A 25,532-nucleotide genomic window follows, 5' to 3' on the forward strand; every position below is an offset into this window, starting at 1 on the left:
TCAAACTCGGACTCAAAGGACTCTAATAAAGGGGAAGGGGTTCCCGATGGAAGCAAGGGCAAGAACGCGATGGAGCCAAACAGTGAAGGGGTGCTCGAATTGGAGGGATGTTCTGAAGATGAGGTATGCTCACTTAACAGGCTCTTCCACTGGCAAATGGAGGATTATGAAATGTTCCAAAGCTACAGGCTCGAAGTAGAGGAACCAGAGCAACCAACAGAGGTGTACCTGCCGGAATACAAAGAATATTGGAAGGGAGACGCCCCAAACCCTGGCGACGTAGATAATCCGAAGAGTGTTGGCCACGATTGGAACCTGTTGTGACGTTTTCACACATCGCCCCATTGCAAATGGGGACCCCTGTTTTTTGCTTTTTAGGGTTTTTTTTTTTTTAGGTCTTTTAGGGTTTTGTCAGTTGGCTTTTGCATTTTTGAGTGTTGTCGGGGAGATCAATAGGATAGCAGGTCCTGTTGGAGTGAAGTCCTGATCCTGAAAATTTGGCTAAGTCTGAAAGTCCTGATCCTGAAATTTGGCTAAGTCTGAAAGTCCTGATCCTGAAATTTGGCTATGTCTGGAATGTCCTGATCCTGAAATTTGACTAAGTCTGGAAACTGAAAAACCTCAAAAAACTAGATTTTGCAATATAACTCCTGGAGGTCTGAAACCACTCTCAAACATCCTGAAAGTATATATGGAATATAACTTAAAGTATAAGAAATGTCACTTATACTTAAATGTTATATTCCATAAAAATTATCCTGATAGAGAGTTCAAAAAGTCAAATTTCACTCCTGTCCTTCACTGAGGATCCAGGGTGGATTTCGCTCCTGTCCCTCTCCAAGGGACCAAGGCAAAGCGCTCCTGTCCCTCACCAAGGGTCCAGGGCGAAAAGGCTTATTTGAGTCATTCCTAACCTTGTTTGGTCAAATTGGAACATCAAAGGCACGGTGGAGGACGAAATGAACGTGATAGACCATCCAGATTTGATTAAAAACAATGAAATGATGAAGTTTTTGCCTAGAAGGTCAAAAGTGCTCCTGTCCCTCACTGAAGGACCAGAGCGCTTTTCTTTATATGCACAATTTTAGACCTTTTTGGGACATTAACTTTTATTCATAGCATGAAGTAAGGTGAAATCTTCCCTAGCAAAGGCATTTCAAGATGAAAAGTGAAAAGATTTGGCCTAGAGGGCAAAATTCGCTCCTGTCCCTCGCTGAAGGACCGGAGCTTGAATTTCAAAATTTGCATTATCCTTGCAAGATTAAAGTGATTTTACGATTTGAAGAGGTCAAGGGAGGCGTGTTTTGTCCGTTGAATATAACTTAAGTGGACCACAAAGGAGGGAATCAACCCAAAAGACAATAATCGCTCCTGTCCATCTCCAAGGGACCAGGGCGAAAATCTTGGGAGAGCCTATTTTGCCTTGAGGAAACGAGTTAAGCATGCATAGAATGAATAATGGGGATCATTGCTTACCCCACAACATGAATTGGCAATTTAAAAGATAAAGATCAAGGACAAAAGTAGAAAATCACTCCTGTCCCTCACCAAGGGACCAGGGCGAAAATGTTCCAAGGCACGCTCCTTCTAAAGATCAAGTGAATTAAACTCAAAGTTCCAAATAAAAATGCCATTTTGGATGCCAAGGATGCGGTTTTGAGCGTGAAAGCAAGGAATGCAAGGCTTAAAATGCAAGAGCGCTCCTGTCCCTCTCCAAGGGACCAGAGCGAGGTTATTGACATTCGTTATTTTTTACCATATTTGGGCATTAATATCCTCCAAATCGCATTAGATGCCAAATTGCTAACTTTGGAATATTTAAAAAAAAAAATTAATTAAATTGGCATTTAATAAATTAATTTTTAGCCTCAAAAAAAAAAATCAAATTTCTATTATAAAGGCATTTAAAATTAATTTTTGTGAAATTAAAATTAAAAAAGATGGAGCGCTTGAGGTATCATTTTTTTTTATCAAGTCGGCCTCTTCTTTTTTTTCAATTTTATTTATTTCGGAGCCTATTTTATCAAGTCGGCCTATGGGGAGGTAAAATGGTGAGCGCTCTATATATTTGGGTGTGTTTGTTCATTATTCAAATCATTCACTCATTATTTCAAGTGCGATTTGGAGGGCAAAGAAGAAGTGCAAAAGCTGGCCTATTTGGAGCAAATTTTCCTCAAGTGTTGAAGACTTAAGGTGGTGGAGTTGATGCTTGTGAAGACTAAAGGAGGCGCATTTTGCTAAAGGGAGTCTTGATCTACATTTTGCCTAGCAAATTCACCTTATTTTTGCATCATTTTTTAGAATTAATTCTCAAGTGGAGGTATGGCGAAATCATCCTAGTCCCAATGTTGAAATTTTGAATTTTGAACTTCAAGTTTTGAAAATTGCGTAGTTAATTAGAAAATGATAACTCAAGATTTATCATGAAGTTTCCAAATTAAAATCTTAAATCTTCCTTTTAAAGTTTAATTTTTAGATTTCAAGATATATTACTAATTTTGAAATGTTGTGTAGGTATCAAGATGGCGACTTCAAAGCCCGAAGGATCTACAAGTCGGCAGGTTCTCATCAAGGACGATCAAGCAAGGACAAGGGCGACCTCCTCCAGCCTAGCATCGACAAGGACGGCCTTCTTTGGACTAACGTCATCAAGGGCGACTTCTCCAATCCAGTATTCCAAGGCGAGGTACAACAATCATCCTGCACATCAAGGACACAAGAAGTTAGAACAAGGGTTCGTTGAAGAAGCAGATAGTTCCAGATGAATTAATTAAAGCTAGCTTCTCAAGAACATCAAGTTGAATATTTACTAAGTTACAAGTGTCAGACGAGGTGGCATCCTAGTCATCACTTCTCCAGTCAGTGTGGTCCACCTCAGCATTTCCAAATTCAATGTACCTAACTCATGGAAGGTGGCACAAACTCCGATGTACCTACCCCAGCTATCCATTGGTGGAATTTTCTAGAGAGGACATGTGTCCAAGCAATACAATTTTATCATTGGTCAAGCATTAAATGTTATGTAATGGTTGTAACAAACCCTGATTAGGGTTTTCATTGTTGAATCTTGGCCATTGATCTCGAATTGATCTAAGCCATCGAATTGTATTGAGGGCACTATATAAGCCCTGGCATTTCATTTTGTAAAGGCAGTTAGAATATAGTTGGAAGCAGTTAGAAGACAGATAGAGAGTAGTTAGAAGGTGATTAGCTAGTTGATAGAATAGCAATTAGAGTAGAGTAGAGAGAGAAGGCAAAGATTGTTGCCAAGATGTTGTTGTAAAAGACTTGTAACTTCATTGAAGAAATGGTGAAATTTATGGGTCGATTCGACAATTTGCATGGTCTTTATACTTCTCATGTTTGATTTTATGATTAGATGAGTGGAAGAAATGTGCTTGATTGATGGTGGAATTCGTATATCCATACTACTAGCAGTTTGTTGATTGCAGACTTGCCTTGTGTAGTCAACTGGAATCATTCAGCTTAAGCTTAACTTCAATTGTCGCTTCTTCATTGATATGCATCAACCTGATGGTGTCTATGCCTGCAGGGATGATTTGAACATCATAAAGCTTTCCTTCGAAGATCGCACTAACCTTGTGGAGATGTTCCTGTGATGTCAAAACAAGACTTAGTTAAAATTTCATCAAAGATCATTCATTGTTCTTACATTCTTAGTGTTAGGATTAGATCCTTTCCTCGCCCTCATCTTTTTTTCCTTTTTTTTCAAGTCTAAGCTAGTAAGAGCCTGTGTTCCAGCAATATTCAAAGCAGATCAGACGTTCAATCATCAAATGTAAGTCCCCTTGTGATTCCAGCAAATCACATCATACCACAGAGAGCTTATCCACACGTAGAGACCCTACATACAAGAACCTTGAAGTCATCCCGATTGATCCTTTTCGCGACATCTTCAACATTCGGAGGCTTTACTCAAGAGAGGATAAGGTACCTTTAGGTATTTTATTCTGTGTTTGATAGTGTACAAAATACACGTCAACAGAACCCTGTATGGAAGACCGCAGTCTTCAAAATCTTTATTGTTATTCTTCTTCTTATGTACGGGAAGGAGGTCGTGGTCCCTGTAGAATTTGTGGTTCCAGGTCTTCCGATGGCCATTGAAAATAGATTGGCCACCAACGGGTACAAATTGAAACCCTACCACGCGAAGCGCACAGGGGACTCGAGAGGCCGGACAGACACCCGAGAGCCCGGAGGGGGACCCGAGAGCCCGGAGGGGGACCCGAGAGGATGGAGGGGGACTCGAGAGGCCAGGCAGGCGACTCAAGAGGCACAGGACCACAGCAGGCGACTCTCGGGCGAGGAAAACCGAGAAGGATGAAGGGCAATCCCAGAGACAAGGGACCGAGCAGATGACTCTCTAAGACAACTAAATTAGGAGATGAGAAAAAAAAAATTGTGAAAAAAAAAACACCACCGTACGGGGCCGTACGACAGATGACCGTACGGTTGGAAGAAAGAAAGAAAGAAACGTACGATCGTATGACAGGCGACCGTACGATCAAAAATTTATTTTTTTCAAAAAAATTGAAAAAAAAAACGCATGGTCGTATGGCAGGCGACCGTACGGTCAAAAACTTATAAAAATGAAAACCGTACAGTCGTACGACAGCGACCGTACGGTCAAAAATGATTTTAAAAAAAAAAAAGAAAGAAAAAGGGACCAAGGTGACACCACCGTGCGGTGAAACCACCAAGGTGAGGTGGACGGTGACACCACCGTGCGGTGGAACCACCAAGGTGACACCATCGTGCGGCGGTCACACCGTGCGGTGGGAGCCACCGAAGGTTGTTGCCGAGACATGAACTCACCCACCCGCACACTCACGAGCCGCACAGCGCGCAGCCCGCAGCCGCACAAACACACACGCAGTCGCTTCATCGTCAGTGGTCACTGTACGGTTGAACTGCGTTGGGCATGCGGAAGGAGGACCGTACGGTGTGCACAGTTGAGCATGTTGTCGGTATGCTGGAGGTGTGTCCGTACGGTAAGAAGGGTGTCGACCTCACGGGAAGGTGGCCGCACGATCGAAGGTGCCAGTGGAGGTGTGTCCGTATGGTAAGAAGGGTGTCGACCGCACGGGAAGGTGGCCGCACGATCGGAGGTGCCAGTGCTGTTGTTGACCGTATAGGGAGGTTGTATGGCCGGGGTGCCATCGGGGACATTCAGTGCCATAAAAAAATAAAATAAAAAAAAAAAAAAAACGACAACGACCAGATTTAAAATGATTCGCTGGAGTTTGAAGCCAGGATACTGGAAATTCAGAGTGGAAAAGAAGGGTTTTTGGCATCTTAAAATATCACTGAAATGTTGTGCGCCATGGACTTTCGTATGGTTCTGAGGGTTGTAAATTGGTGTTGGCGGCGGGGGCGCTGCCCCTCGACCCCGCCCTGTACTGCGACAGGGAGCGCACCTGGGGCGCTGCCCCATGACCCGGCGAGGGGCGCTGCCCCTCGACCCCGCTGGGGCGCTGCCCCAAACCCTGCGAGGGGCGCTTCCCCTCGACCCCGCTGGGGGCGTTGCCCCCAGACCCCCAGTTTATTTTGAGCTATAGAAGACCACGGGAAGTGTTGTGGTTGTCCGTATTGTGAGAAAGAAGCCTGCAGCTAAGCATTGGCGGGGAAGCCATAAGCCATAGAGGGAGACGGATTTGGAGGTTGGGAACAAATAGAGTTTGAGGGAAGGCATTGCAGGTCCGCGCAGTTGTATGACACTAGGGAGTTATTCAGTTCAATTTTTGGCCTTTGGGGAGTGTGATGGAGGATTTGAGGTGTCTCCTAGCATTTGTGCCAGCGGATTGTGGCCACCTCCAAGCATGACTGGTACGCTTTGAGGAACTCGGAGTATGTCTCGGCTGGACGTGAGGTTGCCTTGGTGGATGCACAGAGGGCTCGGGAGGAGCTGACCACCAGGTTGGAGGCAATAGTCGCGTGAGACTTAGTTCAGCGTACCCAGGAGTTGGATGCCGGGAGAGCGGCACAGGTGGCTATCGAGGACAACTTGGCTAGGGAGATAGTATCAATTGAGTAGCAGTTGGTGGAAACTGAGACTGAAAAACGTGTTTTGCAGACAAGTTTGAGTTAAGCACAGGAGGACTATGATGGCAAAGGAAGCAATATTGGTGAAATCCGCACTTGAGCATCGGATGGTAGCAGAAAAGGGTTTTCAGGCCAGGGGGTTTTCAGGCGAGGATGCAGCAAGTGTATAAGATCCGGGCCCGACTGGCGTCAGTCGTTCCTGCCGTTCATCTCTATTTTGTATTAAGTCGTCGGAGTCGACTTCTTTTCTTGGGGGGGATGATGTTGCCGGGAATAATCATTATGTTATGTTGTTATATTATGTTTATGTTGTCGTCGGTAATAATGAGTTACGGCGGTCAGTTAGTTAGCCGACGGGTAGGTAGTTGGAGTTGCGACGGTTGTGTCACACCCCTTCGAGTATTATATATTGTGTACCTTTTCTTCGAAGTATCATCATGTTAGTCGTGTCAAATGTAATGTTATAAGCACTTGATGTACATGGACTGTTGAATTAATATAGAGACTGGTTATTTAAAGTATTTCCATTATGTTCTGTGCATTTACTTTCTGCATTTAACTGTTTACTCGAGAGGGCAAACACATGGCTACTCCCAGAGGGTGGGTCCATCATGGCTACTCCCATGAATAGAAATGCAAATGAGCACAAGTGCCCATCATGGAATCCTCAACGTGATGTCGTCATCTCATCATGACGTTCACCATGGCTACTCCCAGAGGGTGAATAAACACAAGTGCTAATTCATGGAGTCTCTCACATGACATCCACCATAGCTACTCCCAGAGGGTGGATCCACCATGGCTACTCCTGGAGGGTGGAACATGGGCTTTCACCTCAAACTTCTCTCGTAGAGAAAAATGCACTAACAAGGGCTTGCACCTTAAACTTCTCCCTCACAAAGAAGAATGCATTAACAAGGGCTTGCAACTCAAACTTCTCCCTCATAGAGAAGAATGGATTAACAAGGGCTTGCACCTCAAACTTCTCCCTCACAGAGAAGGGTGCATTAACACAAACCTTCATAATGATGTGAATCCCTTTGAAGCTCCAACCTCCTGACTTCCTTGTCCAAGGTTGCCTCTGATAGTTTGTCAGACTCCCTCTGAATGTTAATTCCTCAGGTCTATGAAGAAACTGATCACAATGACAAACTGATAGGTTCTTCCTCTTTGAGAGATGTCTCTAATTATGTGCCACCAATGCTCTGTCTCCATTCTTCGGCCCGCGTGACTTCCTCACAGGATGTATCAAGCTCTTCTTTCCTTGAACCGTCCTGGAAGCACTTTAGAGAGAGATTAAAAATAGTTCATAGAACTAAACTATTCCAAAGAGAAATACCAGTGCTAGAAGCATACAAGATTCACTATCCCAATAGCATTAATAAAACATGGATAAAAGCATAAAATACTTATCTCTTTATTTATTAATGTTCCTCGCAATCCAGCAATTGTTCTTTCCTGATTCTTTGCACTTGAAGATTCAGATCTCATAATAACTAGACAGTGGAAGTCCTCAATATGTAGAGCATATCTCAAATGATGCACCTCTTTGATATACATTATTTTAGTTGTTGTCTTCATATGACATAACCAGGAACTGTGAGATGTTGGGCCCATATGCCATGCACAGGACACTCAATAGCACCAACGTGGCATCAATCTTTGTCAATAATCTTCGCAGTCATGCATTCAAATGAAGACCCTTCTCTGCAAACTTGTACATTCTATGGAAAGAGAGCATCGAATTGGTTTTGTCTACAGTAAGGCCGTCGCTTCTCATATCGCTCTCTGACTAGCAAATATATGAGTAGTGTTTCCAATGTTGTGGCGCTAGCGCCAAACAACATTAAAGATCAACCTTAATGCCCAATCCAATAGATGGAACTGCCAATCACAAAATGCTTGCTAAGCGATTCGATACACAGACAATCCATTAGATTTATGCCAGATCGAGATCTTGCCGCCTCCCTTGAACTTTCGTTGTAATTGAAGACAATGAGACTAATGTGCCAAGATGAAATAAGCCTATCAAATGATGAGCCCTGATCTAGATAGAACCATGCCAATTTGTGCCCAATGCACTATCCAAATCACGAACTTCAGAAGATAGCCTCACCAACAAATATATGTTGACGAGCTCGCAAATGACGTTGCAAACAAAGAGATATCACGAAGAAGTAGTAAAGCGAAGCTAGTGATAGAATAGTTGACGCCATGGTGAGGAAATGCCGGAAGGCTGAATACAGAAAAGGTCGACAGGTATAAAGGTGCATCAACTTTGAAGATTCTCCACTCGGTCAACCTTATGTATAATGATCTAACTCAACCGAAGAATGATCAATCTGATCAATGTAAACAAAAGATAATGTCGACAAAAACCACGAGCCACCAGTCACAGAAGTTAAATACGTGAACAATGATGTGACTTGAACCACAGAACCATAAACAAGGTCGAACCCATTATGATTCGCCACAAAAAAACTTCCCGGTCTAGTTCTCATATGTCGATCAAAAGGAACCACCTTGTTCTCTATCCACATAAGTCTGCTCACAGAGATTCACACGGCTCTTCAACTTCTCTGACGCAGCCTTTAACCAGTCCTTCATAGGTCTCCATCGCCCGCTCTGATACCATGTTGATTTGCGGTGTGCTCGATTAACCATGGGCAATGACACAACTCTAGCCTCCCAGCCATAGATGATAAACTCTATCATCACCCCCAAGCACATCTTTCCTAAATTCAGTCTGCTATGTGTTATCACACTGCTGTGTGTTCTCCTGCGAATAATGTAGAGAGGGAACCGATCTTGTTTATACACATATGAGGGTGACTCTTCACCAATGGGTCGGCTCTATTCAAACCCACATGTCTTTCCTCAAGGGTTGCGGACTTTCCAAGTCAGCCCACTTAATAATAATATACTTTATTAACAAAGTGATTATATTAAACGGCCCATACATATATGTAAAGCCAAAAGGCTAATTACATATTTGATCGTAGTCAGCTAAGGATTACTACCGAAGCTACAATAACATCAACTGTTTTCATCCTTGTTATTTCCATGTGTCATGTTTTCTTCAAGATCAAATTAATTGTTGATACAACTCCAAGGATCTCTGCTTTAATCCTTGAATAGAATTTTTGTTTACGTTTTAGCTGTCATAAATTGAGAAAATTCATTGGTGTAAAACAAGTTCTCCAAAGTGTTATGATGTAGCCTCCGAGGTCAAAAACAGATGGGTCAAGTTTTTTTATTTCTTTTATCCTTATGCAAAGCCCCAAAGAAAATATTGCACTATGTTCATATTAGCAGGTTTGTTTTTGTTTAAGAATTTATTATTTTAAAGTAGATTAAATCAAGAAGATTCCCTTACAAATTCGAAGAAAGGAATTCCTCATCCACTGTTCTGATTTGTGGTCATGAAAGTGAAAAATTAAAACACCAACAGGTTTTGGGGCATGTGTTGTCAAAGTTCCCAGTCTCGTGTACATTACTCTCGAAACCTTCAAGCTCCAATTTTGCAGCCTAATTTAGATTGGATTGAACAAGGTCAAGAAGATATTCTAGACCATAGAAACCACAGTCGGGAAAAAAACGCGTTTTTTCCCGATTAATCGCGGATCGGATGGAATGCCGATGAATACCCCAAAATCGCGCAAAAAAATCGTTGACTTTTTTCAACGATTTTTTAACGATTTTTTACCGATTAAATCGCGGAAAATCGCGCCGAAAATCGCGCCGAAAATCGACGAAAATCGTCAATAAAATGCCACGTAAAAAAAAACCCTAAACCGCGCGAAAATCGTCTGCTTTTTTTCTTTATAACTATTTCGCGCTTCGGGTTTTCCATATCTCGCCCGATAACTTGCAGGCTGAGAGTGCGGTTTACGGTTTGCACGCTGAGAGTGCGATAACATTTAGTTTGCTCTCCTCGCTGGTGTTGCTACGCTAGTTCGCTCCAGTTCTTTCCGGCTCCTTCACCGAACTGGGCTACCTCTCCCCACCGCCATTCTTCACCTCGCTGGTGTTGCAACACTTCCAGGTATTTACGCTCAACATACATTCTGTGCAAAATGACCATTCTCCAGTCTGTGCAATATTTGTCATACTGTGAAATACTAGGAAGTTGGTAAATAACTTTTGATAAATTTTTTAATAAGAGATAATGTTTTGAATGTTAGTTTCAAATCAAAATTACTGTTTACTTGTTAAATACTAGAAATACAGTGAGAAAAACGTATTTTGATTTGAAACTAACATTCACAGTTTACATACTGTGAAATACATTATAGATGCAAAAAATTAATACATTATTCACCAACTGACACCATACTAAAATCTACTAAAGCACCGTAAATATGAATATGTCTCAGCATCCTCCTCGTTGGTATGCTCTTCGAATTGTGATTAGTAATCCCTTTAGCAAGCAGTTGTTTCGATACACAAAAAGTAGTCCCAATTAGCCCAATTTTTGCTTACTGCCTCTCCATACAGGTCTTAAGATTCAAGAATTGTCAATGGTGTAGTTTTAGAGTTTCATATGCACCCTGGACATTACTTCAGAGACATGAGCCATGCTCACATAGTTGATTTCTTGTGAAATTTGTCGAGACCATCTGCTGGAAGCCCACACCCAATGCATCACTCAACACAGTAATTAGGGTATCAGTGACACCGGACTGTTCCTTCCCTACTTCAGAATTGTGATTGTAACAATCGGTAACAGGCAATACATCTGACCCTGCAAAAAAGGTAGAAATGTCTTCATCTACACAGCTACTACTAGAGATATGCTCTTCGTTGGGCTCTTCAGACTTAATGTTTTTTCCTGTGGAAAAATGCAATCAAAATATGAACACCCAGGTCTAACAGATTAACTTAAAATTGAATTATTTCTTTCTTACATTTAAAAAAATATATTTTCTGGTTATCTACAAACACAACTCAAAAGACCATATGAACGAACTAATACAAATACTTACTCCTTACAAGCAACCAATATTTAACTCCTTAAGAGAAGCAACTTTGAAATTACTGCTAGAAGCCTAACAGTAGAAGACGAAGACAACACTTAGAATTCCACCTTTAACTGTCATATTAGAATTTTGAATATAGTTCTCAACAATGAGAACCTAACACTTCAATCACTTTATCTCAATTCCTGGACTCCTTACATTTAAAACATTAATTCTTATTAAAAAATTACAAAATGATATTCAATAATTTAACAAAATTAAACTGATAAAATAGCACTACCAAATGGGATGGACCAATCCAACTATGATATTATATTTCCAGGTTGAGTAAAAGAGTCGAATGCCATTAGCTGTACCAAAACCCTAATGATATTTTATCATCAGACTAATAAAGAATATTACCATAAATCTACAGCTCAATACTAGAAATACAGTGAGAAAAACGTATTTTGATTTGAAACTAACATTCACAGTTTACATACTGTGAAATACATTATAGATGCAAAAAATTAATACTGTGAAATACATTATAAATGTATAAATTTTCACACTATTAACTTTTCGCATTTATAATGTATTTCATAGTTTTAAGTTAATATTACTGTAATTATTAAATATTATGTATTACTGTTAAATTACTGTTTAATTGTTTAATTATTAGATTATCATTACGTAATTAAACTATTTAAAACTTAGTAATTTCAGAAATTACTGTTAAACTATCTAGTAATTTGCAATAGTCTGTAGCTTATGTAAAACAACCCCTTTTGTAATTTCAATCACTGTCAAACCCATAAAGCTTCTCTGTACTAACACCTTTTAGATCAGCGACTGAATCTTTTTGATCAGTTGCCTTGTGATTTTGAGTTGATATGATAGTACTCTTATGACAAGTGTTCTTGACTGTATTTCCTGCTATATCTTTGATAGTAAACTCCGATTGTCCTGCTCTGAGCCTCTGAGATTGTTTGTCTCCTAGGTCACTTGATATTTGTTAAATGCTTGTAGTATTATATCCATTGCCTAAATCATTTATTCAAAATATTGTTTGTCTCCTAGGTCCCTTGGTTGGTAACGTTACTAACTCAATTTCTGATTTAGGCAATAATAAAATCCGAGAAGGTATAGATGGCTTGAGAAATGAATTTTACCTTCCTCTACAATCCTAAAGCAGTTTGTACACTTGTGTACAACTGGGCTTTAATCTTAGTAGCTTTATCAGTGTTCTTCTTTAGATCAATTAAGGAAGAAAACAACAAGTGTTGACTCTGTTTTTGCTCTATGGAATACTCTGGGAAACTAACACCATTTTGCATTTGTCTTTTCTTAGGCTGAGATTGTAAACTTTTCTGTTGTAAGTTCAAATTTTAAATTGCCTTTGGGTTTTCTTCAAGGGACTCTTGAGCATATTTAGTATTTACTTATTGACTTAATCATTGAACTGGAGTCTATCTTATATATTTTGTTCTTACTTTATTCCTCTTCATAGTTTCTACTTGGTGGTAGTGATAACAGGGTGTCCAACTTTAACCCCCCGTGCTTTGGCCTTTCATCAGCATTTATGTGAATATTTCATCTCAACTTAAACACAATAAAATAGAAACTAAGTAGAAGCACTTGAGGTACCTACAGGAGGAAAGGGCACTTTAACTTCACTAGATCCTATTTGTATCACTGGTCTTGGAATTAAAATGTCTTTTGCATACTGCTTCAAAAAATTTAAAAACTGAGTGTAATGTTTTTGCAGAACTAATTCTTGATCACCATGCCACGCCAAAAAGACTTTGCATGGACACATTGCACAGCAATTCCTGGTAGCACGAAGGTCAAGTGCAATTGGTGTCAAGATGAGATCGGTGGTGGAATTTATCGTTTCAAATGGCATTTGTCAAAAGAACGAGGAAATAACACCGAGATATGCAAAAAATGCCCTGCAGATGTCTCGTATCAGGCAAAGCAATCTCTTGAAGGGATTGCTGAGAATAAGGCCAAAAAGGCAAGAATTGGGGTTGAACTAGGTTCTTCTTCTACAAATCCTAGGATGCATGATTTGGGTGAGGATGGTGAAGATGGGAGTTTCAGGGAATCTGGGTCGACATATAATTCTATAGCACGTGGACCAAACACAGGTGGAGGAAACACTAATGCTTTCTTCCAACCTCGTACCACACCAGGATCACAAACCACTTTGGAGAGTACAGGATGGAGGAAAACTGTCACTGAACAAGCAAAGAAGGCAATTGCTAATTATTGGTACTCCTCTCACACAGCATTCCATGCTTCCAGAAATCCATATTGGCAACCCATGGTAGATGCTATTGCAGCTGTAGGTCCTGGGTTTCAAGCCCCATCTTGTGAATCATTGAGGGTTGGTATGCTGAAAGATGCAGTAGAGGATGTTCAAGATGTTGTTAAACAACATCGATTGCAGTGGGCTAGAACCGGTTGCAGCATCATGTCAGATGGTTGGACAGATAGAAGGAACCGAACTCTCATTAACTTCCTTGTCTCTTGTGAGATTGGCACTGTTTTTTTGAAATCTGTGGATGCATCTAATATGATGAAATCCACAAATGCATTGTTTGAGATGTATGACGTGGTAGTTACGGATGTAGGGCCACAAAATGTGGTTCAATTTATCACAGACAATGCTGCTGCTTGTGTTGCTGCAGGGAGACTTCTGACAGATAAATATCCTTCCATGTTTTTTACACCATGTGCAGCACATTGCCTTGATCTAACCCTAGAGGACATTGGCAAAATTGAATGGATTAAGGTTGCATTTCAGAAAACTCACAAGGTTACCAAATTTGTTTATAATCACACAAGGGTTTTGGCTATAATGCGCTCTTTCACAGGAGGCAAGGAGCTAGTTCGACCAGGAGTGACAAGATTTGCAACATATTTCCTTGCATTACAAACATTATGTGAACAAAAAGGTAATTTGAGGCGAATGTTTGTTTCAGCTGAGTGGATGGAGTCTGGCTTCACAAGTCAAGCAAATGGCATAGCAGTGGCAGAGTATATGTATTCTACCACATTTTGGGAATCTATTGAACAAATTGTAGAATTTTCAGAGCCTTTAGTAAAAGTCTTGAGACTAGTGGATGGAGATAAACCCCCCATGGGATATGTGTATGAGGCTATGGATAGGGCCAAGGAGGTGATAAGGAGTAAGATGGAAAATAACAGAGATAAGTATATGCCGTTGTGGGACATAATTGATAGGAGATGGGATGGACAAATGCACACTCCTCTCCATGCTGCAGGATATTTTCTCAATCCTCTGTTATTCTATAAGACTGACTTCCTGGAAATTGATGCTGAGATCAAACAAGGCTTCTTCAAGTGCATGGAAAAAATGTTTCCTGACTTGGAAAAATTTGATGCGGCTACGATAGAGCTGGAAATGTACAAGCATGCTAAGGGCTTTCTCTCTTCTAGGGCTGCTATACAAAGCAGAAAGACAATTCAACCAGGTAGACTCTATAAACTTTTGACAATCTCTTTATTTTGCCAACCATTAAGTTTGTTAAGATTATAACATACTCTTAGTCTTACAATATCATCTCCATATAATGTGTTTTTCAGCTGCATGGTGGGCTTCTTTTGGAGATGAAATACCAAATTTAAGGTGGATGGCGGTGCGTATTTTGAGCCAACCATGTAGCTCATCAGCTTGTGAGCGTAATTGGAGTGTGTTTGAACACATACATTCTAAGAAACGCAACCGCCTATCACAACAACGACTAAATGACTTGGTATTTGTTCATCACAACCTCCGCTTGAAGATAAGGAAAGCTCAAGGTGAGAATATTAATATATAGTTGCAGTTTTTTGACTTTTATTCACTATTCATTGGTTTTTCATTTGTAAGGGAAACACTAATTTCTACATGGGCAAAATCAGGAACTATTGAGGAATGCTTGCCAATTGACCTCGATGAGATATATCCAGAGTGCGAGTTGATTGCTGCTGATGATGATGATGATGATGATGATGATGATGATGATGTTGATGATGATTATGTTGTTGCTGATCGTCCGCTTGTGTCTGAAGATTTTGATATCATGAGGCAAGCCAACTTTCGTCCTGAATGGGTTGAAGGAATTAGGACAGGCTCTTACCCAGGAGCTTCATCATCAGGGCCTCCTGCTCTCTAGCATGTCATTGCCTACATTTGAGATTTTGGAATTTTGTACTTAGTTTACAGGTTGACTTTATTCAAAGTCACAAACTATATTGTAATTGACATTTTGACATCTATCACCATCTAGATATTATTTATGGTGTAGTATATTTTGTGGAACGTAATCAGTGATATGAATATAAACAACAAAAATCTATTTCCTGCAATTCATGTTTTCAAGTGTCTATTTTATTTGCCTACAATATCTCTATGCTATGGAAATACCCTAAAATATATAAAAAAGTAGTTTTTGATTGTTTTTCTGCAATTTTTTACGTTTTTTTGTATATCCGATTTTTTCCCGATTTTTTCCCGATTTTTTCCCGATTTTTTGAAAAAATCTTATACTTTTGTTTTGCCGATTAATTCCCCAAACGATTATTGTTTCCTTGTTCTAGACAGCTTAAGGCATTTTGCATTTGATCAAAAGAAGAGTCCCACACATTGGAGACTTGTTGCTGGCATCTTAGACGAAGAACAAAAAGTTGACCTTGAAGTAAGAAGACCCATCTTAACTCCTCCAGCATGGAATTGATAAATATTAAAGGGGAAAAAAGAAAGCAAATCCTACTAACTCCCTTCCCAACTCTTCAACAAACATCATCAAGCACAGAATCAATATTTTTGCAGGTTCCTCTTTCAGATTTGAGCATTATACCTCATCAAACTGGAACACTTTGACATTACTTCCAAGCATAAATCCAATCATTGACAAAAAAACCAGCAATTTGCAGCACCATTCAATATACGAAAATCGAACACTAGAGTTTCAAACATCAAGTTTCACCTATTTCCAGAGGTTACCAGTACTTCCTAAATGGCACCCAGCGACTATACCTGCAGACTGTGACAGCACTTTTCATCACCATTCAAACACATCCAAAGAGATGTGGTAGCCATCAAAGTTCATTCCTACTCAAATTCATCAGGCTACTGCACCTAGCTACCATTTTTCAAGCATAAAGTTGATTATTGACAGTCAAATAAACAGTATTTAGAGCTGTCCAAAGCAATAACACCACACTCATACTATTTGGCACTTCATTCATCATCAAATTTATCAAATTGCAGCACAGTTTCATCACTTCCAGGCAAAGGATTGACTAGTTGCAGGGTTTCAGGTTTATTTGACATCAATTTTGAAGGTTACCAACACTTTCCAGAGATTGTACTTGCCTAAAGCATACCATATTAATCTACTACAGTGATTTTACGCCTGTCAAGTCCCTATAACAGCAACTGTATCATTGCCAACTTGCTGCTACAACTGTACATACAAATTATCATTGCTATGGCAATTTCACACTTGCCAATTAAGTGCGAAATCACTACAGCCACTGTACCTGCAAATTATCACTATTTCAAGTTGTTGCAATGACAACACACTTAAAAGCCTTGCATATTAGATTGTCACAGTGACACATACATCCAAATTCATATATTTTGGATTGTTACAAGTTGCTGCTAAAAAGCAACTATTTTCCAACCGTGCCACCAAGCTCATACCTTCAAATTTATCAAATCCTGAGTTATAACAGCAAGGAGAACAGTTTGGCATCGTGGAGCTGTGTAAAGGAGTTCTATAACCAGAAAATCTAGATAAACGTAAGGAAACATTTCAAGCAATGGTTGACGATGTTTTCAATAACCAAGATCCACCTACACTTTCAGTGCCAGGGGGAAGATGACATCTTGTAATAGATGCAGGGACATCTTGTGATGGTCTAGAGGATTTGATAAAGAGTCTATTTTAGCTGTTGACAGGGGAAGGTCCCCAATAGCAATAATTGTATTGGTCACTCAGAGCAACTTTTTACAGTTCAAGTGCTTTCCTTAGCCTCATCTTGAGTACTTGTTGTGTCTTTCTAATGATTTTAACAATGATGAAACCACTTCATCTCAGGTGGATGGTGCTCCAGATGCTACTGTCCATGCTGATCCTGCCGATACTCCTGGCACTATGTTGTTCTATCTTACAAGAAATAGTATCAAAAAGATGACAATGAGAGTCACTCCTATTTACCCCTGGTAGGTTTCTTCTCCAATAAATTATTTTTTAGATACTAGACTGTAACATGCATGAGGCCTTGGTTTCATCTATGTATTTTTCCCATGTTTGGAATTTCTTTAGTAATATCAAGAACCCATATGGACAAATATTGGATGGTTCGCTATACAAAAGGCATCGTTATATTTAACACTAGCTTAAGGTGTGCATTCAAAAGCTGCTGAATCCAATGGGAGTTTCTAACATCCTAAACTCAAAAGAGACATTTATTTGTTGCTCATGTTTTAACAGCAAAGGGAAATGATGTTGGAAGATGGATAAAAGATCACTTCTGAAACTGTAGCTAAATTTGACAATTGATTCAGGCAACTACCAACAATAAGGAACTTTGCAAGTGATGATGACTTTTAAATTCAATGTGCTTCCAAGAAAGGGTATTCCTGGTTGAAACATGGGAGCAGGCTAGGCTCCAGATAATGCATTTAGGACCACTTTTCTTTTGGTTTCTATGTAATGTGTACCTAAACTCAACAACCTTTGCATGAATACTCCCTGTGCTGGGTATAAAGATTTTTCAAATAGTTAGCGAAAAGTATAACACTTTTTGTCAATCGCTGTATCTGTGACTGCCCTGATAGATATGCATCCAAATCGTAGAAGTGTATTTAAGGCAAGCGAATTGTTTGACAAAATGTCATATAAAAGTGGCATCGGTAAATATGATGCGTACAGGGTTTGCACAAAATGGTGTCCCTGAGAGGTTTTTGATTTTTTCAAAAAACTCATTAAAAAGTGGTTTCGTAACCATTTCTGCATATAAACGATTAGATTTGGTTGTAAAGCCTCGATAATCTATAAGCAATCATAAAACGCACGTGTAAAGCGAGACTTGTTGTCTGCCAGCTTGCTCCAATCCTGAAGCTTGGGAACAAGGCTCGAAGATTCATCAAAAGTATAATTGAACGTGATTATTTATCTGGATCTTATGTATTTGGTTCAACATTGTGCAGTTCTTTTTATCTCTGCAAAATTCATTCCTGGGCATACACATTCTGATATATATGGAATTTGATCTTATTTAGTTCAACGAGCTTGGAGATGGTCTAAGTCCTGGTTTATGTAATATTTTTTGCTACAGGAACCTTATGTTAGCGCTGCATTACTCTGTGTTTAGAAAGTGAGAACACCCCACAGTAGAAATAGAGATCTATTTAATAAAAAGGTAGGAAAATGAAGCTGACCGTGTGGGTTTCAAACTCGCATTCGTATTCATCGTCGGAGAACTGCTCAACCACACTTGTGCAATATTGTCTGAATGAGAAGACGGAGTAGGAAGAGGCTCTCAATGACTCCACATTAATAATCCCCCCTGCACTCTTGCTGCTTTCCAGCCCCTGCTCAAATTCCCCCGCCCGCCTTACCAATGGCCTACAACGTAGGAATTTCCCTAGTCCTATTGCTATTACTGAAATAGACATTACGCCTTCGTCTCATCTGAAAGCCTTTCTGTTTTGCAAACTTCCCATGAATTCATGAATGCAAGAATTCATGTCCATTGGAAGGTTTTTTTTTAAGGAAAAGCCTGTACGTCATTTCTATCTATACAACTCTTCATCAAACAGATCAAATGAATTCAGTAGCCCTCGCAATATTTTTTATTGTAAAAAATGCATTTATATTACTAAAGACCCTCACAATATTTATGAAACTTTTAACAACTTTTTAATTCTTAGGTTTTTTCAAACTTTAATAAGTGCTTTTGTGTGTTAATTGTTATGATGATTTAGTAGTTGTGAAAAAGAGGGCATTCCCAAAAGAAATACAATAAGTGTTTTTGTGTGTTATTTGTTACATGATTTAGTAGTATCTTAATTTGATATTTTTCAAAATCTTATGTCAAATTTCAAATCACACTCAATTTTTTACAGCAACTTACTTAACAAGTCTCCTACTTGTAACTAAGATTAGTCTCTTGCTTGTAACTAAGATTTCAAAGTCACATCATCAAATATGATCTCACATTAGCATGCTTTTTGCAAGGTGTCCAAAACAACCAATAAAAAAAAAGATACCGATACTTGTGCAAAAGTGAGACCCATAATTATGCATTGATGTGGCATCACATGATCAGTTGCTTTTTAGTGTCTAGGGATACATTTCATTCAATTATGGGCAGTCATCATTACTATAACAACTTTAAAATCACAACTATTGGTGTAATGTTGTCAAAAAAATTAGGCATTAAATAAACAAATCTGGACATTAAATCAACAAATGCTATCACAATGTTGGGTGAAAATTTTGTAAACTCGGAGAGGTTTACATAATTTGGTTTTCACCACAGTATGTGAGACAATATCTCTCAGAAGGCAAGACACAATCTCTTCTATTTATAAGGGAAGGCTCCCCCTTTCTATTCCAATTTACATCTACTCTTAATCTACCTGCTAACTTTACACTAATTTCAAGATGATACAATAACTTAGTTCTCCTTTTTTTCAAAATAAGTGCTTATTTAACTCTCTATTTAGAACATAACAACAAAACAATTCTAACTAGCAGTAATCTTAAAAATCTATGCTAATTGGAAGCAAAGTGTCCAGGAAAGTACAAAGTCTTTCGTTGCTTTTTTTTCTAAAAATGACTCAATGGACAGGTTTCTTGTATATAAGGAACTCAAAGTCTTCTTTAAATACTCAAATCCTATCAACCACTATAACCCAAATATTGATTATAACTGACACTGAAATAAGATTCACAATATATTGTAAGCACAAAGTCTTTCAAGCATATCACAAAACTTTCTACCCTAACAAGATAACTCAACAAAGCACCAAGTATATGCCTTATTATTCACTTCATACAATTTTTTCAGTAAGATATCACAACACAAAGTCTACAATATTTTATTTTATCTCTTTTAACTCAAATACCTTTCACAAAGCAAGATATAATCTCAAAGAAACTAGAAAAGAATGACATAAGAATATTCTCTCACACAATAAAGCACTTCCAAGACAAAGATTGGATGTGACTTCTTTTCTTCTTTGATTAAACTTCTTGAATACACTACAAGCTCAAAGTCTTAGATAGCTTTTCAATTATGCAAAGTTTTGACGTATTAGCCAAAAGATCCTTATTACAATGAGATCCCTCATACATATAGAAGAAAGATGATGTACAAAAATAGGAAAAAGTTACAAGTAATTGAGACTAAGTCAAAAGTAAAAAACCATTTGACTTAGGACACTTGTAGTCCTATATGTGTACTAGTGCATATATAGAATGACACTTGAGGTGTCGAAAATATAAAATAATCTAAATGTCTGCATCTTCACATTAGTCTTGTTTCTGGAATTCTTCAAACTTTTGTAGAACAATTTTCATATAGGCTTCATCAAGTCCCTAAGTATGACCAGTGATAACCTTAACCAGTGTAATAGAATCTCCCAAATCAATGCAACATTTCTTATGCTTCTTCAATACAGAATCCAGAAAATCTAAAATGAATTATAGATCTACCAATTTATCTATAGACGACAAAGAGAAGTCATCTTTCTCATTTTCAGCAGTTAACAACAAACTAAACTCTTTGATGATCACATCCACATCGAGAGCTTTCTGATTTTCATCTAGGAAAGTGCAGGGAATCTCTGATACTTTATCTATAATTTATTTCCTTTTATCTATGCACTCCTTCTAAGCATTTCTCATATCCTTGATAAGCCACTCCAGAGTATTCAATTGATGCTCTAATGCTTCTTGTTATTCAACATACATATTCCAAGAAGGAATTACTCCATTATCTACGAGAACATCTGAGTCGAAATCTTCAAGTTTTAACTAAGTATCAAAATCCTTCTCTTGTGTTTTCAACTCTTGATAGAAGAGTTCTATAGTATTATCCACCTCAATTTTCACAGCTTGAAGATTCATGTCTATGGTAACAGCTAAACTTAGCAGTCGTGTTCCTTGACTGAGCATCATGTCCATCCATTCACCCACTGCCCTGCTTCATGAAGTTGCTTGCTCGGCTCGCTTCATGACTAGTTTATCAAGTGATGAATTCACTGGTTCAAATGCTTCTGAGGACTTAGTCACCTTGATTAAAACAGTAGTAATTTGTTCAACTTGTGCTTTAAGCTTATCTTTCTTGATCTTTTCCTCATCATATCTAGTAATGAGATCATATAAGGTCGTTTGAACATCTCCTTTAGCAGAATCATGAGATTGCCCAAATCAACTCTGCTAATAGTATAATTTGTATCCTGAATTTGATCATTGTCCTTGTCGACGGGAGGGACAGTAACCTATGCATATTTGTTCTTAGCCTTGTCTACCTTTATCGTTGAAAAATTATTTGCTTTCTTGGTAGTCTTGGGCTTGTTAGAGACAAGATGACCAAAATCAAAGTTGTCTAGAGAGAAAACTTGTTTCTTCCTCTTTGGAGCATTGGAGAACAACCATGGTGGTAGGGAAGAGTTGTCATCAACACCCGCAAATAAGGTCTGAAATGGATTTGTTTGTTCTTGATTACTAACAATTACAATAGGCAAGGTTGTAGTAACAATGATAGGAATATTCTCGAGAGATGACTCATTAGGTCTAGGACCAGTTTTTGTCATGAATTTATAAAAGTCATCTAACATAGTGGCTGACACCTCAGACAAATTTGGAAAAGTAGAGAAAACATTCTCAATGTTATTATGAGGGGTATCCAAAGAAGACTCGCTAGTACTAGTAAAACGAACATGAACAATTGTACTAGGAGTAATATAAGTGGCAGTAGATCCAAAAGGTTCAGACTCAACAGTTAAAACAGGAATATGAACCATAGTTGAAAGAGAATGAGATACATGTGGATGGGACTCATGGGACTTATTTGATTGAGAAGTCTTGGAGGATTCTGGTAATCCCTCTTCATCATATTCATCACCATGTTCATCATTATCTACCTCTTCATCTTCAAGTTGATCCACATCAATAGGCTCTAGATCAGGAGATTTATCATCCAAATTGTCACCTTGTACCTCAAGCTCTTTTGCCTCCTGAGAATTTTAAATGGATGATTCTTCTGGGCCTTTACCTTTATTAACCCCAACTATAAATTTTAAATTCAAATCTTTTGGGGGAGTAGCCAAATCTTGTTTGTTCTTTGTCTTAATTTCAGTGTCTTACCAACAAGTCTAGCAGTATCATCTTCAAAACCAGTAAAGAAAGGTTTCAACTGGATTCCTTTGTCAGAAACCCAAAAATTAGTATTCGCAAGAATACTTTGTAGTCTATCCCTAATGGATGTCGCTTCTTTTTGTGACCATTGAATGAGTGGTAATGGTATTCCTCAAACCTTCTTTTCTAAATACACGGAATCCAAGACATTTCCATCATCTTCAAGATCATCTAGAACATCTACAAGATCAAGATTTCAAATTTTCTCTACTGTAAGTCGGCAATAATCCAATTTATTGATGCCATGCTATATCGTACAATCAACCCAGATGTCTTCAATGTGATGTACATGGACATGGACATCGACTTGAAGAATCTCATGGTTACCCTCCTCATTTCTTCTTCCATTGCCCTTGCTTTGAAAATTGAATTGATGGAGTATCTACTGATAGTTAATGGGGACTTGAAACATGCCTTATGTGATCCAAATTGTGCCTCATGCACTGCCACCATTTGACTAGCCAATTCCATCAAGACAAGTTTATTCAAAGGATACCTTGGGAGCATAAAAGTTTCAGCATTACAACACCTCACCCTTAGGTAGGTGAAAGTAGGGAATTGGAGGAACATACACCCATATTGGTTCACCACTTCCCATGCATGATCAGACACTCTTTTGTTGTATAAATATTCATTTAACATGCACATATAGTAGCCAAAGAATGCATCATTCACCCTTTGAAAATGATGAAAACTATTCTTCAACACCAACTGGGAATAGTATTCATACACAACAACTTGCCTTATATCTCCTGAAGTAGACAAACTTGGGAAATATCTTATAGAAGTTTTTGCATATACGAGATAGAGAATTTAAGGATAGTTGGTACTTTAGTGAGTTGCTCAATCACTTGTTTTCTTACCCCAATATATTTTCTCCTTGTTTTTCCTAATAACATGGATGTACCGATACATCAATTCACAATAGGTATCTAAAGTAGGAAGTCCCTTCACCCTACTCAGAAGAGTGACCAATTCATCGACTTCCTCAATAAGAACACTCGTGTTAAAGGTTTTCGACCACCTAGCAATCGTAGGTCTTGAGCTCTTCAACTAGTTATCGTTCATATTTCTTTTGCACTTATCAAAATTCATATCACAGTAACTCTATGTTGATTGCATGTTGATATCAGAATACTTCTCAATATTTGGATACTTGAAGATAGTGTCAAAAAAGTCTTCATCAAGCCTGATAAGCTTTTTGCCACTAGTATTTTTCATGCTTCTGCTAACAAGATCAAAATGATTTGCAACTGCAAGAACAAAGTGAGGATCCTCAGCTGACATTGGAAATGTTGAGACCAAATGATTATTATTATTGCTAATAGGATCCATCTTATAGTATGAGGGTGGCTACTCGATCCTTTTGAGAAATTTTGCCAGGTCCACACGGCCTATTTCAGTATCGCTTATATTATCAATATTAGAAGATACTGATGAAGGTGGAAAGACTAGATGCGGATCTTGCTTTTTGAACTTCATTGTCTTCTTGCTTAATGATGGTTTCGTCATCTGTACAAGATAGGCACTGTAGCATAGTGAATCATCAATACTTCAGAAGAACAATCACCAACCATCTTGATCATCATAACTAAAGAAGATCATGCATGTGTTGCATCTGGTGCCATTAGGGTTTCAAAAACCTTCACTGCAACATAAAAGATCAAGTTTAAATCGAGTCTACAAACCCTATTTACATGTGTGAGCATTTAGTGTAATTCAGGTTCATAGACCTAATTTACACTCAAGGCTAAGTGTAGATCAAAGGTGTACTTTTGGTTTGCAGATCCAAACAACACATTGAAAATGGGAAGGACAAAACTAAGTGTAGTTCAAACCCACAGACACGAACTACACTTGGGTAAAACAAAGCATCAACGTAGGTCAGATTAGTAGGTCTGATCTACACTTAAACAGTGCATTGAATGGATCAAGTGTAGGTTAGATCCATAGATTTGAACTACGCCTAGGAGTGAGATCATGTTGTAGGGCAGACCTACAAACTCGACTAACACCAAGGAAGAATGGAAGTGCAAAGCGGTGATGTTTGGGTTTGTAAACCCAAACAACACCTATGATATCATGTGGTTTGAGTTTAGAAACCCAAACACCACCACAAACAACATTGATCAAGGAATGAAACACGGTGCTATTCAAGTTTACAGACCTTAACTGCACCATGTGAATGGTGTTGTTTGGGTTGGTAAACCTGAAGAGAACCAAATTAACAAAGAGCAAAGCAATGGTCAAAATTAAGTGGTATTTGGGTTGATGTGTCTAAATACCACCATACATTGGTGTGATCCAAGTTCACGAACATGAATACCACCATAAGGGAGGGTGAAACAAAAAGAAGGAATGGTGTGGTCGAGGTTTACAAACCTCGAATCACTCCAAACAACCAAAATGATGTACCTCAGATTTTTAAATCCTGACCACACCAAGAAAATGTGTGAGATTCAAAACAAAAGGAGAGGCGGCCCAAATAGGGCACGAAAGCAAAACAATAGAACACAAAAATGACAGGAAAAAACATGTGAAAAGAAAATCACTGAAAAAAACACTAGGAAACCCTGCAATTTTGGAGGAGAAGAAAGTCTCACAAGTTCACCTTCAAGAAAAACAACAGATCAATCAAGAAATAATGTAGGTTGAAAATATTAAAAAATGAAATAAAAGACTTGTAGATCAAATCGATAAAGGAGACATTTAATTCATCATGGAGTGTAATTAATTGGTGTAAACCGAGTTCATGAACCCGATTTACACTTAAATCTAAGCCAAGGTGCATTTCAGGTTCATTAACCTGATTTGCACCTAAGTGTGCAAAGGGAAGAGCATAAAGGGAAAGGTGTAAAACAAGTTTATGAACCCGATTAGCACCTAAAGGCCAAAATGGTGTAAATCGGGTTTGTAGACCTGATTGACACCTAAAACTAAAAGGGAAGGAATTTCTAAGAATTTCAAAACTGCAATCACGCGCAAGGTGACATAAACATCTTGAAAAGCATGCATAAAGCATTTGACTACAAATGGGCCAAAAATTTGTAGGGTTACCCCAATT

At 38.6% G+C, this 25,532-nt stretch overlaps 2 protein-coding genes across 3 annotated transcripts in view; one reads left to right on the forward strand and one right to left on the reverse strand.

Annotated features, from left to right (window-relative positions):
* LOC131062418 (DExH-box ATP-dependent RNA helicase DExH3) overlaps positions 1-18,889 on the reverse strand; it is a 222,870-nt gene extending 203,981 nt beyond the window's left edge. Inside the window, exon 1 of one of the 2 annotated variants that reach the window (XM_057996073.2) lies at positions 18,481-18,889. In XM_057996073.2, coding sequence (XP_057852056.2) covers positions 18,481-18,717 — 237 coding nt within the window. In that variant the 5' untranslated portion in view covers positions 18,718-18,889. The remainder of the gene's footprint in view (positions 1-18,480) is intronic. The other variant, XM_057996074.2, reaches the window with a different exon arrangement.
* On the forward strand, positions 14,040-15,452 carry LOC131874645 (uncharacterized). Its single transcript, XM_059218401.1, has 2 exons — positions 14,040-14,849; positions 14,952-15,452. The coding sequence occupies exons 1-2, from the start codon at positions 14,621-14,623 to the stop codon at positions 15,203-15,205; spliced, it is 483 nt and encodes a 160-aa protein (XP_059074384.1). The 5' UTR covers positions 14,040-14,620; the 3' UTR covers positions 15,206-15,452.
* Positions 18,890-25,532: the final 6,643 nt, after the last annotated feature.

Source organism: Cryptomeria japonica, chromosome 3 (assembly GCF_030272615.1).
Source record: "Cryptomeria japonica chromosome 3, Sugi_1.0, whole genome shotgun sequence".
Taxonomy (NCBI): Eukaryota; Viridiplantae; Streptophyta; class Pinopsida; order Cupressales; family Cupressaceae; genus Cryptomeria; species Cryptomeria japonica.